This window comes from Pipistrellus kuhlii, unplaced genomic scaffold (genome assembly GCF_014108245.1).
Source record: "Pipistrellus kuhlii isolate mPipKuh1 unplaced genomic scaffold, mPipKuh1.p scaffold_m20_p_8, whole genome shotgun sequence".
NCBI lineage: Eukaryota > Metazoa > Chordata > Mammalia > Chiroptera > Vespertilionidae > Pipistrellus > Pipistrellus kuhlii.
The window spans coordinates 27,389,932-27,402,086 of NW_023425584.1; the positions used below are offsets into that span (position 1 = coordinate 27,389,932).

General features: G+C 37.6%; 1 protein-coding gene across 14 annotated transcripts in view; it reads left to right on the plus strand.

Moving 5' to 3' along the window:
* FAM13B (family with sequence similarity 13 member B) overlaps nucleotides 1–12,155 on the plus strand; it is a 58,808-nt gene that overhangs the window by 12,601 nt on the left and 34,052 nt on the right. For 6 of the 14 annotated variants that reach the window (XM_036423280.2, XM_036423284.2, XM_036423287.2 and 3 more), the window contains exons 3-9: nucleotides 232–422; nucleotides 1,060–1,272; nucleotides 3,902–4,079; nucleotides 4,372–4,513; nucleotides 10,176–10,336; nucleotides 11,167–11,208; nucleotides 11,994–12,146. In XM_036423280.2, the coding sequence (XP_036279173.1) occupies nucleotides 266–422; nucleotides 1,060–1,272; nucleotides 3,902–4,079; nucleotides 4,372–4,513; nucleotides 10,176–10,336; nucleotides 11,167–11,208; nucleotides 11,994–12,146 (1,046 nt within the window). In that variant the 5' untranslated portion in view covers nucleotides 232–265. The remainder of the gene's footprint in view (nucleotides 1–231; nucleotides 423–1,059; nucleotides 1,273–3,901; nucleotides 4,080–4,371; nucleotides 4,514–10,175; nucleotides 10,337–11,166; nucleotides 11,209–11,993; nucleotides 12,147–12,155) is intronic. The other 8 variants (XM_045576702.1, XM_045576703.1, XM_036423292.2 and 5 more) reach the window with 5 other exon arrangements.

Sequence of the window (12,155 nt, forward strand, 5' to 3'; positions counted from 1 at the left end):
TTTGATAAATATGCAAGTGCTAGTATTTAGACCTAACCCTGCATAGTAGAGAAAATGCTTAGGTGATTATATTGAACTTTATTTGTAGAACATACTAGTGTGAGCCTGATAATTGAAACATATTTAATAGATGAGAACACACTGAGGTGTAAAGCCTTTTTCTTCAATGTATTTAGTCATATTGCCACCTGTTAATCATTATAGTCTTTTTTGTTGTTTTTCATTTGGCAGAAAAGACAGCTTGATTTCTGGCTGCAAAAAAGATATGAGGAAGAGCTCCTCCCCTTCCTTGAGTAACTGCAACTCCGTTCTTGCTAACAAAATATTTGGAATTCCACTTGATGAGCTGCAGCAGGGAGGACATCCAGACAATGAGGTTCCATTCATAGTCCGCCACGTTGTGGACTATATTGAGGAACATGGTATACATTTCCTTACTTTGAGGGCTAGCCTTTGTTTTAATAAACACAACTTAACCCATTTTGATCTTGGATTTTTTTTAAATTTTTTAAGCATAGAAAGTCCAAAATATAATGAGGAAAAACAATAGAAGTTTTTTTTTTTTTTTTTTTTTTTAATATTTTAGTGTGTTTTATACTCAGAAATGCCCAATGTAGAGCATTTTAGTGTGTGGGAAATATTAGGAATATTTTTAATGGATATCGGGTGGGATAGCCCAACTGGTGTGGCTCAATTGTTGAGCTTTGACCTATGAATCAGGAGATTGGGGCACATGCTTGGGTTGGGAGTTTGATCCCCACTAGGGAGCATGTAGGACGAAGTCGATCAATGATTCTCTTTCATCATTGATGTTTCTATCTCTCCCTCTCCCTTCCTCTCTGAAGTCAATAAAATTATATTAAGAAAATAGGGGGTGGGATGAAGTAGAATATCCCTCAGGACAGACAGTTAGGGGAGTATAATTTGAAGGTGTTTAGCCCAGTCAGGGGAGCTAAGAGAATGGCTTTCCAAAAGTCTGAATATTTTCAGTTGATTGGAGAATATATGATCAAGTAATTAAAGTTGAAGCTTATTTAATTTTGCCTTGAACTAATGTAGGAGGTCTGGAGCAACGAGGACTTTTTCAAGTCAATGGAAATGCTGAGACAGTGGAGTGGCTTCGGCAGAGATACGACAGTGGAGAAGAAGTGGATTTGGTTAAGGAAGCAGATGTTCCCTCAGCTATTAGTCTTCTTAGGTTTTTCCTTCAAGAACTTCCTGAACCTGTTATCCCTGGCAGTTTGCATATTCACTTGATGCAGCTTTCTCAAGGTAACAAAATTTGATTCTTATCAAACAGCCATTTAACATTAATTTCAGAGTCCTTATCTTTAGAAATCTTGATGTGTAAGCAGTAATTATAGTAGTTCTAAGATTCATTTCTTATGTGCCTATTTGGGGACGTGGGCTTTTTGGTCTAGTCAAGAATGGCAACTTATCAGATTCCTGTGGAACATTTACTTTTTATAATTGGTCTAAGATAGTGGTTTAAGAGGAGGGAAGGCAGGAGATAAGAACAAGGAGTAAGAGGATAGGGAAAGAAGAAAGAAAAAATACATTTAAGGTAATAAGTGTAGCAGAGTGTCCAATAATAGCCAGTGGTATTGCTTAGTGGTGATGTTATTACAGGATATTTATTCCTGGCTTGATAGAACTTTCTAGCAAAAATCTTGCCGAAACCGGTTTGGCTCAGTGGTAAAGCGTTGGTCTGCGGACTGAAAGGTCCCAGGTTCGATTCCGGTCAGGGGCATGTATGTTGGTTGCGGGCACATCCCCGGTAGGGGGTGTGCAAGAGGCAGCTGGTCGATGTTTCTCTCTCATCAACCTTTCTAGCTCTCTATCTCTCTCCCTTCCTCTCTGTAAAAATATATTAAATATAATAATAAAATATATTAAAAAAAATCAGATAATATTCAGTCTTGAATGAAAATTTATAAAAGAATAATTGGAATGAAATTTAATGGTGCAGAGGGCCCCCTGGAAAGGCACATGGGCATTCTTTAATTATTGTCAGCTGAAACCCTGGCGATAGGCAAAACCACATCTTGGATACACATCTTAGCAAAAAGGCAGATGTGTTATCAGCACTGACTCTTACCTTTATGAGTGGACTTTGATATGTAAATTTAGGCTAGCATCAGGAATGAGGGAGTCAATAGGACCTGGGCCCACCCAAGATCCCTTTATCTTAAGTTTTGGTGAAACCCCGTGGTATTTGGGATATAAATGACCCAGAGCTGTATCAGCTTTGGGTCACTGTCTTTCCCTCAGAAGACTGCCATCTACCCGATTCTCAGCTTTTCCCTTCCATTTTGTATCTTGTTTCTTTCATATTTCCTCAATCCCCAGCCCCTCTACTCGAAGAACCGGATCATCTCTCTTTCCGTGCTGGATTGGGAAAAGAGAGACCCCATCATAAATGGTAATACAGTCATTGACTCATTGAGACTATCAGAGGCTGTTTGTCACTAGGATTGTCATTTTAATTGATATTCATTTAAAGTATGACAGTAACATTTATAATAATAAAAGTATAATATGCAATCAACTGAACGACCAAACAGCAGAACGACCATCTGGACGATCTTCCAGATGACCATACTATGACATACACTGGCACCAGGCCAGCCAAGGCAGTGTGATGTGATTGGTTGGGGGGCCCCACCATCGCCCCACGATCATCCCGCAGAGGGAGGCCCAGGCCACCTGGCTGGCAGCACTGTGGTAGGTGGGCAGGGCCTCCCTCTGCAGGCTATCGATCTGGGGCCCCTGTGATCAATCACCCCACAGAATTGCTATCATGATCATAACCTATTAAGAGTTTTTCAACTAAGAATTTTAAAATTAGTTTTATGAACCTCAAGAAAAATATTTTTTTTAATTGGGTTTATTTTTATTTACTTTAAAAAATATGAATTTTTATGGATTTCATAGAGTAAGGGAGAGGGAGAGAGAGACAGAATCATTAATGATGAGAGAGAACCATTGATCAGCTGCATTTTGCACGCCCCACCCACATCAGGCAACAAGCCCGCAACCCTGGCATGTTTGACATGATAAAAACGGCCTACTTCTGTTAGTTGAAAATTCACTTGCATAACAGAAGCCAACACCAGCTCAGAGGAGAAAAACACATGAGAAATGGAATTCCTTTTTATTTAGTTCTGTTAGTGTTCCCAAAGATGGTGATTGTTCATTTTGGGATGTCAAGGGAGAAGAAAGTCACTCCTTTGTTTCCCCGTTTGTTCAAGTCAAAAGTATGACATTATTATCAGGTTAGATTGCTTCTCTCTTTTTATAAAATAAAAGTATTTTTTATTGATTTCAGAAAGAAAAGCAGGGGAGAGAGAGAGAGAGAGATAATCATTGATTGACTGTCTCCTGTGTGCATCGCACTTGCAATCTGGACGTGTGCCCTTGACCGAAATTGAACCTGGAACCCTTCATTCCACAGACTGACACTCTATCCACTGAGCCAAACCAGCTAGGGTTAAATTGCTTCTCTTTGCTCACTAGTACTTGACTAGTACTCACTAGTACTTGACTGGTATTGGTCAGTGTATTTTGATTTATAATTTACACTAGTTTGTAAATATTGGTATAGTCATGCAAGAGACAATATGATGAGAATTTAAAAAAAAATTAGAGAATTGGGGCCAGTGAGTAATAGATGAGGAAAACATCCTTCAACAATTAAAGGCGTGAGTTCCTTCTCCACTCCTCTTTTCCACTTAATAAGTGAAATGAAAACCCTGAGGGCATTTGGCTTGTAGTAGAGGAAGTGAAGAGGTTTTGAATTGTTAACAGAAAAAAGGTGATGTGGGTGGAGTAATGTGAACCTGGCACAATGTTTGAGCTTTGCTTTTGCTTCATTAAAAACACCTGTCATTATGTTTTATAGATTATAATAACGAAGATGAATTTGGAAGAAAGTTGAGGTTCCTCTTGCAACAGCTTCCATCTGTTAATTACAGTTTGTTAAAGTTTCTGTGTAGATTTTTAGCCAATGTAGCATCACATCATGAAGAAATTTGGTCTGCAAACTCTTTGGCTGCTGTCTTTGGTCCAGATGTCTTCCAGTAAGTTCTTTCATCATTTTTGTTTAATTAAAAAGTTTGTGGAATAGAATCATTATGCTGTCTCCCATGAATCATAGGTTGCTTGATGCACCATTATTTTTTATACTAGATCTGGTTAATCTTCCTAGCATTTTTTGAACAGGGTACAAATTAGGTAGGCTTTACAGATAGGAAAACTGAGGCACAGAATGATGACATTGCTCAAGATTATAAAATGTCTCATTGGTTGTCTTCTGTCTTTACCTGTGATTGATTTAAGAACTCTCAATTCAATTTGGACTTTTATTCTTAGCATTTACACAGATGTGGAAGATCTGAAAGAACAAGAAATAATGAGCAGGATAATGGCTGGACTTCTGGAAAATTACTATGAGTTTTTTGAAAATGAAGAGGAAGACTTTTCATCTAATGATTTAAGTTCAATTACTGAACAGGTAAGAATATTTTAAATATTCTAGGAGGAAGAATTTTTAAAAAAATAATTGCTCTCAAAGGCTTGGTACAAACTTTGGTGGAATTTTTTAAAATTTTATTTCTTACAGAGAGGAAGGGAAAGGGATAGAGAGTTAGAAACATCAATGAAAGAGAAACATTGATCAGCTGCCTCCTACACACTCCCTACAGGTATTGTGCCTGAAATCAAGGTACGTGCCCTTGACCAGAATTGAACCTGGGACCCTTGAGTCCGCAGGCCTACGCTCTGTCCACTGAGCCAAACCGGTTAGGGCTGGTGGAATTTTTAAGGACTAAATTGGAAGATCTGCTCTTGGTTATTATATGGAATCATCTACATCCAAGTAATAGCTGAATGTGGTATTTTTTCTGAACAACTTGTTCTTAATTTGGGTAATATGGGAAAGGCATTGTAACCAGAATATATAGAGATTTTGTATGTTTATTTTTTCTTTGTGTTTTTTCTTCTGTTAACTTAAGCTTTGTGTATTTTGTAAGAATAGTGGTTTTGTGTGTGTGTGTGTTTGTCCTTGCAAAGAAACTGCTAGCATAGAGGAATGTAGGCAGAGGGTAAGAAGTAGAAGGTAGACAAAGATTCAATACAAAGTTCATTCAAACTCTTAAGTAAATAAAGTTTTTCTTGGTTAAAGTAGCAACTCAGTATAGCAGTACAATCATTGTCATTAATGAGAAGCTTTAGAGTAAGTTTAGGTTGCAGATAAATTTTTTACTTTGTAACTTGAACATTAAAATCTGTTTCTTAGGCTGCCTTATATTTTGTTGTTACTGCTATGCCTTGGTTGAGATTGTACAAATATCTTTCTCCTTTATGAAATGAGAATATTGATGCTGAGTAATTGTAATTTATTTTAAAGTCACAATTCAGATTTAGATTTAGAATTTATTATTTAATTCTATGTGGAAATTTTTCTTTTGCATTTCAGTGAAATTATTTGTTAAGCAAGCCTTTATTAACTTATTTGTGTATGGGTTGGGGCTGTTTCATATATATATATATATATATATATATATATATATATTTTTTTTTTTTTTTTTTTTTAATGAATAATTGTCCAATTGGTTAAAAAAAAAAAGGTAAAATATTCAGTAAAATATATTTCTCTAACCCATACTCACCCCCTTCCCTCATTTAAAAAAAAAAAAAAAGTATTTTTCCAGAGTTTCTTCATGCAAATATAAGTAAATATTTTTATTTTGCAGTTTTTTTGTTTTTTTTTAACAGGAAAGTAGCATACCATACACACTATTCTGTACCTTGTTGGTTTTTTGGTTTTTTGAACTATAATAGATAACAGTATACCTTGGAGATCTTTTCTATTGGAATATAGAGAACATATATATATATTTTATATCTGTGTACTTTCCTATTGTGTGAATATATAAGATATTATATTTGACTTATAGTGCCAGTGCCCACTTCAAAGGTGACTGTACATCCCAGTTTTTTCAGAATAGTCCTGGTTTATATCTGCTTTCTGATGTAATATTATTAGTAGCTTCTCTTTTCACTTTAAAATATATTCAAGTTTATTTCATTTTATTATTTTTAGTTTTATTAATATATCCAGGATTAGATAATAAATTATATGCTCACATTATTTTCATTTATTACTAGAGTCCTGGTGTACGAAATTGTGCACTGGCGGGGGGGGGGGGGTCCCCTCAGCCCAGCCTGTGCCCTGTTGCAGTCCAGGAGCCCTTGGACATCCTTAGTGCTGCTGCAGAGATGGGAGATGCTCCTGCCACCACCGCTGCACTCACCAGCATGAGCCCAACTTCTGGCTGAGCAGTGCTGACTCCCCCCCCCCCCCCCCCCTGCAGCACACTGACAACCAGGGGCAGTGTTTGCATTGAACTCCTGCCCCCGGTGGACAGTGCATGTCATAGCGACTGGTCATTCTGCCCTTAGGTCGATTTGTATGTTAGCTTTTTATTATATAGGATCATTATTTTTAAAAAAGTAATTACTGTTGAAAGTACAATAATTCCCCTGTTTCCCCCATTGACCCCCTCCAGCCAGCCCCTGGCTGCCCCTGCCCAGTTCTTCACCACCCTATTGTCTGGGTCCATGGGTTATGTATCTATGCATACAAGGTCTTTGGTTGATAACTTCCCACCCATGGTGAACATTTGAGTTGTTTTATTTGCTCTTAGATTATAAAGAAGCATTTATTTTTTAAAAAACCAACATTTTATTGATTTTGGAGAGGGAGAGAGAAATAGAGACATCAATGATAAGAGAGACTCATTGATCAGCTGCCTCCTGTATATCCCTTACTGGGGATCAAGCCCACAACTGGGGCATTGCCCTTGATTGAAATCGAACCTGGGATCCTTCAATCTGCAGGCTGACACTCTATCCACTCAGCCAAACTAGCTAGGGCAAGCAGCATCTCTTGAAAATCATACAGATATTCATTAATTTTTATAGGTCTTGGCTCTGATTATATGAATTAAGATGTTTGTTTTGTTCTGTTTTTATTTAACTTTTAAATTTTATTTTATTGTTAATAGTATTACAGATGTCTCTCATTTTCTTATGAATTAGGAATTTTATTTTAGCCCAGCTTTTGTTTAAAAGAGTTCTTATACTTTTGTGAGCTTTTATGGATAAGTTTAATTAATCTTTGGGGTTTATATTTTCCTTAGTTTTTCATGTTTTTTTCATGTAAGCATTTTTTTTAAAGAACCAAGACTCTTTAAAAAGTTTTAAAAAACTAATTATTTTTTGTTAAAACTCACCCAAGAGTGATTTTTTCATTGATTTTTCAGAGAGAGTAAAACGGAGGTAAGGACGGGGAGAGAGAGAGACAAACATATCAATTGGTTCCCCCTCTCACATGCCCTGACCAAGACAGGGATCAAATCTGCAACTCAGATAGTGGAACCTGTGACCCTTCAGTGCATGGCCTATGCTCTAACTGTTGAGAACACCAGCCAGGGTGAATATTTTTGTTGAATGTTAGAGAGAGAGGAAGGGAGAGAGAGAAACATTGATGTGATATGATGGCTGGATAGTTCAGTTAATTACAGTAGAATATATATATATATATATATATATATATATATATATATTTTTTTTAAATGAGAATCACATTGACATCAGATATCTTTTTTTTTTTTTTTAATATATTTTATTGATTTTGTTCAGAGAGGAAGGGAGAGAGATAGAGAGTTAGAAACATCGATGAGAGAGAGTCATCGATCAGTTGCCTCTTGCACACCCCCTACTGGGGATATGCCCGCAACCAAGGTACATGCCCTTGACCGGAATCGAACCCGGGACCCTTCAGTCCCCAAGCCGACGCTTTATCCATTGAGCTAAACCGGTTTTGGCTACAGTAGAATATATTAAGGTTGCGGGTTTGACCCCCCAGTTAGGGATATATGAGAATGAACGAATGAATGCATAAATATGTGGAATAAATTGATGTTTCTCTCTCTCTCCCTCCTCTCTCCAATCAATAAAAAACTGATGATGCCAATTTGACCTAATGTTTATCTTGACTATGAAGTCTTCAGGGTATCCTTAATTATGCTCTATATTATGGTACTAGAGGCCTGGTGCATGAATTTGTATACAGGTGGGGTCCCTTGGCCTGGGCAGTAATTGAGGCCTATCAGGGGACTGCCTGGGAGTGGGGGGGGGGCACGGGATCGCAGAAGGTTGGCTGTGGGAGTGCACTAACCACCAAAGTAGAGTGCAGCTCCTGCGTTGAGCATCTGCTCCATGGTGGTCAGTTGGGAGGTTGGCCAGCTGGAGAGGGACTGTGGGAGGGCTCCAGGGCGTGTCTAGCCTGTCTCGCTCAGTCCCAATCATCAGTGTCTGCCCCCCTGGTGGTCAATGCCCGTCATAACGACTGATTGACTGGTTGTCTGCTCCCTGGTGGTCAGTGCACATAATAACGAGCGGTTGAGCGACATTAGCATATCATTTGCATATTACACTTTGATTGGTTGAATGGCTGATTGGACGACTGGATACTTAGCATATTAGGCTTTTATTATATAGGGTAGTTCTCTGATATTTCTTTTCTGCAGTTTTCTAATGTATACTGAAATATATCTATCTCACAAGTATTGCATTAGTATTTTTAAAATATATTTATTGATTAAAAAAGTTTTAAAATTGCTGGGACCGGTTTGGCTCAGTGGATAGAGCGTCGGCTTGGGGACTGAAGGGTCCCAGGTTTGATTCCGGTCAAGGGCATGTACCTTGGTTGCGGGCATATCCCCAGTAGGGGGCGTGCAGGAGGCAGCTAATCGATGACTCTCTCTCATCGATGTTTCTAACTCTCTATCTCTCTCCCTTCCTCTCTGTACAGAATCAATAAAATATATTAAAAAAAAGTTTTAAAATATATTTTTATTGATTTCAGAGAGGAAAGGAGAGAGGGAAGCAATAGGAACATCAGTGGTGAGAGAGAATAATTGATTGGCTGCCTCCTGCATGCCCCTACTGGGGATTGAGCCTGCAACTTGGGCATGTGCCCTTGGTTGAAATTAAACCCAGGCCTTCTCAGTCCCCAGGCCAACTCTATTCACTGAGCCAAACCAGCTGGGGCAGTTTTCTTTTTGTTTTTTGTTTTTTTTAGAGAGATGTGGGGGTGGGAGAGAGAGAAAGAGGGGAAGGAGGAAAAGAGGGAAGGAAGGAGGGAAGGAAGTTTGTGTCGTGCTCTCTTCTTTTGGAGTTTCAGCCTATTAATGCAACTAGTTGGCTGTTAGAGTCTCTTTAACGTAGTAGATACTTTTAGTAATATCGATAGTATGAGAAGAGTGAGAGAGAAGAGAGAACTGGATATGATGAATAGGGTGTATTTGAAAAATGGCCCGGAGTCAGTAGACGTGGGGTCCTTAAATGAATGCGAATCCAGTAGAATGCTTTGAAGATGTAGGTGATAATTATGTTTCTGTATACATTTGGGAAGGCAGGGAGCAGCATTCTCCATAAGCTGGAGTATGGAGAGCAGGCATTTCATAAGACCCTAGAGAGGGGAATGATAGCAGTCAAAGAAAGAAGAGACGGAAGTATGGACGAGGGTTTTCCTTAAGTGGAGTTGAAGTAGCTGCATATATATTGGGCAGGTTCAGAATAACTTATGAACAGAATAGACTCTTGATAAGTGGAAGGTCAAATTGACAAGGAGAGAATCAGAAGAACTTTTGAAGATAAGTGTGGGGTGAGAGAGAGCTTTTTTTGTGTGTGAACCAAAGGGTTTTTCCCATTGATCTTTGGTCCTAGGAAATGAAGTAAAAAATGAGTTTTGTTTAAAATTTTCTTAGAATAGTACATCTTAGGTAATGTTAATTAACAGTTTCATAAATTTTTAAAAAAATATATATTTTATTGATTTTGTACAGAGAGGAAGGGAGAGAGATAGAGAGTTAGAAGCATCAATGAGAGAGAGTCATCGATCAGCTGCCTCTTGCACACCCCCCACTGGGGATATGCCCGCAACCAAGGTACATGCCCCTGACCGGAATCGAACCCGGGACCTTTCTGTCCCCAAGCGGACGCTCTATCCATTGAGCCAAACCGGTTTCGGCAGTTTCATAAATTTTTCTTTTCTTTTTTCTTTTCTAGTTTCATGAAATTTTACTTCTCTGTTTCCTTTGATATAGGTTAATGAACTTTCTGAGGAGGAAGAGGAAGATGAAAAGCTGGAACATATAGAAGAACTTCCAGAAGAGGGAGCAGAAAAATCAAATGATATGCCAGAGGTGGTACAATTAAGGATGACTGAAAACATCCTGGAAACAAATAGTGTTACAGCATCAACAAGGTAGTATTTCATTTGAAAGAACTTTAGCTTTTGAGCATTTTATTCTAGATGTAGATTCACTCAACCATGAAATCAAACAAGAAAACTTAAAATAATCTTGCTAAGAAAATTTCAGTTACAACATAGATACCTTTTAAAAAAAAAATGCAACCTCTTACATATATTTCTTTTTAAAAACACAAATTTATTTTTATTATTCCTCACTAGAGGATTTTTTTTTTTTTTTAACAATTGGAAGGGAGAGGGAGAGACACACACACACAGAAACATCGATATGAGAAAGACATTGGTTGCTTCCTGCAAATGCCCCAACTGGGGCTGGGGATCGAGTCTGCAACCAAGGTACATGTCCTTGACCAGAATCAAACTTAGAACCTTTCAGTCCGACAGCCGACACTTGATAACCACTTAGCGAAAAACGGCTAGGTTTTGCCTTTCCTGATTGTTGCTTGAGAACATCCTCTGAGAAATAGTAAATACTATTACTTCTGGCAAGGTGTATAGGACCAGTATTGAGACCAACATACTATCCTACATGGGTACTTTTATTGGGCCAGTAGGTAATTTTTCCTCAAGATTTGGAATAAGTCAGTGTTTCTCCAAGTGAGTATCAGATGAAGTAGCTGGCACCCTCCCCTCCTCCCACACACACACACACAGGAAGGAGAATGTTTTTAAGGATCTTTTATTATCATACTCTGCTAGAGATGAACATAAAACGCATGCTCTTCTGGTTGTGTCAATGTAGTACAAATGTGGCAGTTTTCAGCATATTTTGAAGTCATTTAGTATTTTAAAATTTTATAGCTAATTTCTTTCTTTGATTACAGTGCCCATATATCTCCCACCAGCGTCTTACCAGCCTCTGCAGAGTAAGTAGTTATACTTAAAGAAGACAATTCCAAAGTTAAAAAAGAAATTGCTGAATTGTAGAAATGAAAATCATGTATTTATTGTGCTTCCTTTAGAGGAAGGATTGTACATAACACAGTGAAACTAGTTAGTAGTTTATGTACTGTAGTAGAAACAAATGAAGAAGGCACTAAGATAGAAAACTGTTAGAGCTTTTTTATTATTTTCTTGAGGAAGTAGACTTTGGCCCTAGCCAGGTAAGCTCAGTTGGTTAGAGCATCATCTGAAATACCAAGGTTGCATGTTCAATCCCCATTCAGGGAACATATAAGAATCAGCCAGTGAGTGCATAAATAAGTGGGACAACAAATCAGTGTTTAAAAAAAAAAAAGAAAAGAAAAAAAGAAAGAAAGAAATAGACTTCACATAAAAAATAGGAACAATTCCCTTACATTTTCTTTTATTTAACTGAGCAAGATAAATTATTTTGCTTTATAAACATAGTTTTGAAAAGTCTATTTAAGTGACTATAGAGTAGTGAGGATGAATTATTGACACTGGTCCTTCCCACCTCAGTAGTAGTAGTGACATTAAGATTGATTTGTATAATATCTATTTGGGCAAAGTTCATTTTAAAATTTGATCCTATGTTGTTTATTCCTTCTATGTATTTCTTTTTACACTCTTGCTTACTCATTAAAATTCATAATAATTTGTTTTAATGGTCACATTAACATTTATGTTCATGTGATGAAATATGTAGTTAGGATGACTGCATCTCACTAAAATGTGCTCTGTTTTGTAGCATTTTAGACAGAACAATTAGAACAGCTGTGGAAAAGCACCTTTTTGATCTGCAGAGCAGCATAGATCATGATCTTAATTTACAACAGCAAAGTCTGGTGTGTAATAATGAAGCAGGAAGTATTAATTGTGATGGGGAAGGATCTAATAACCAGTAAGAAAT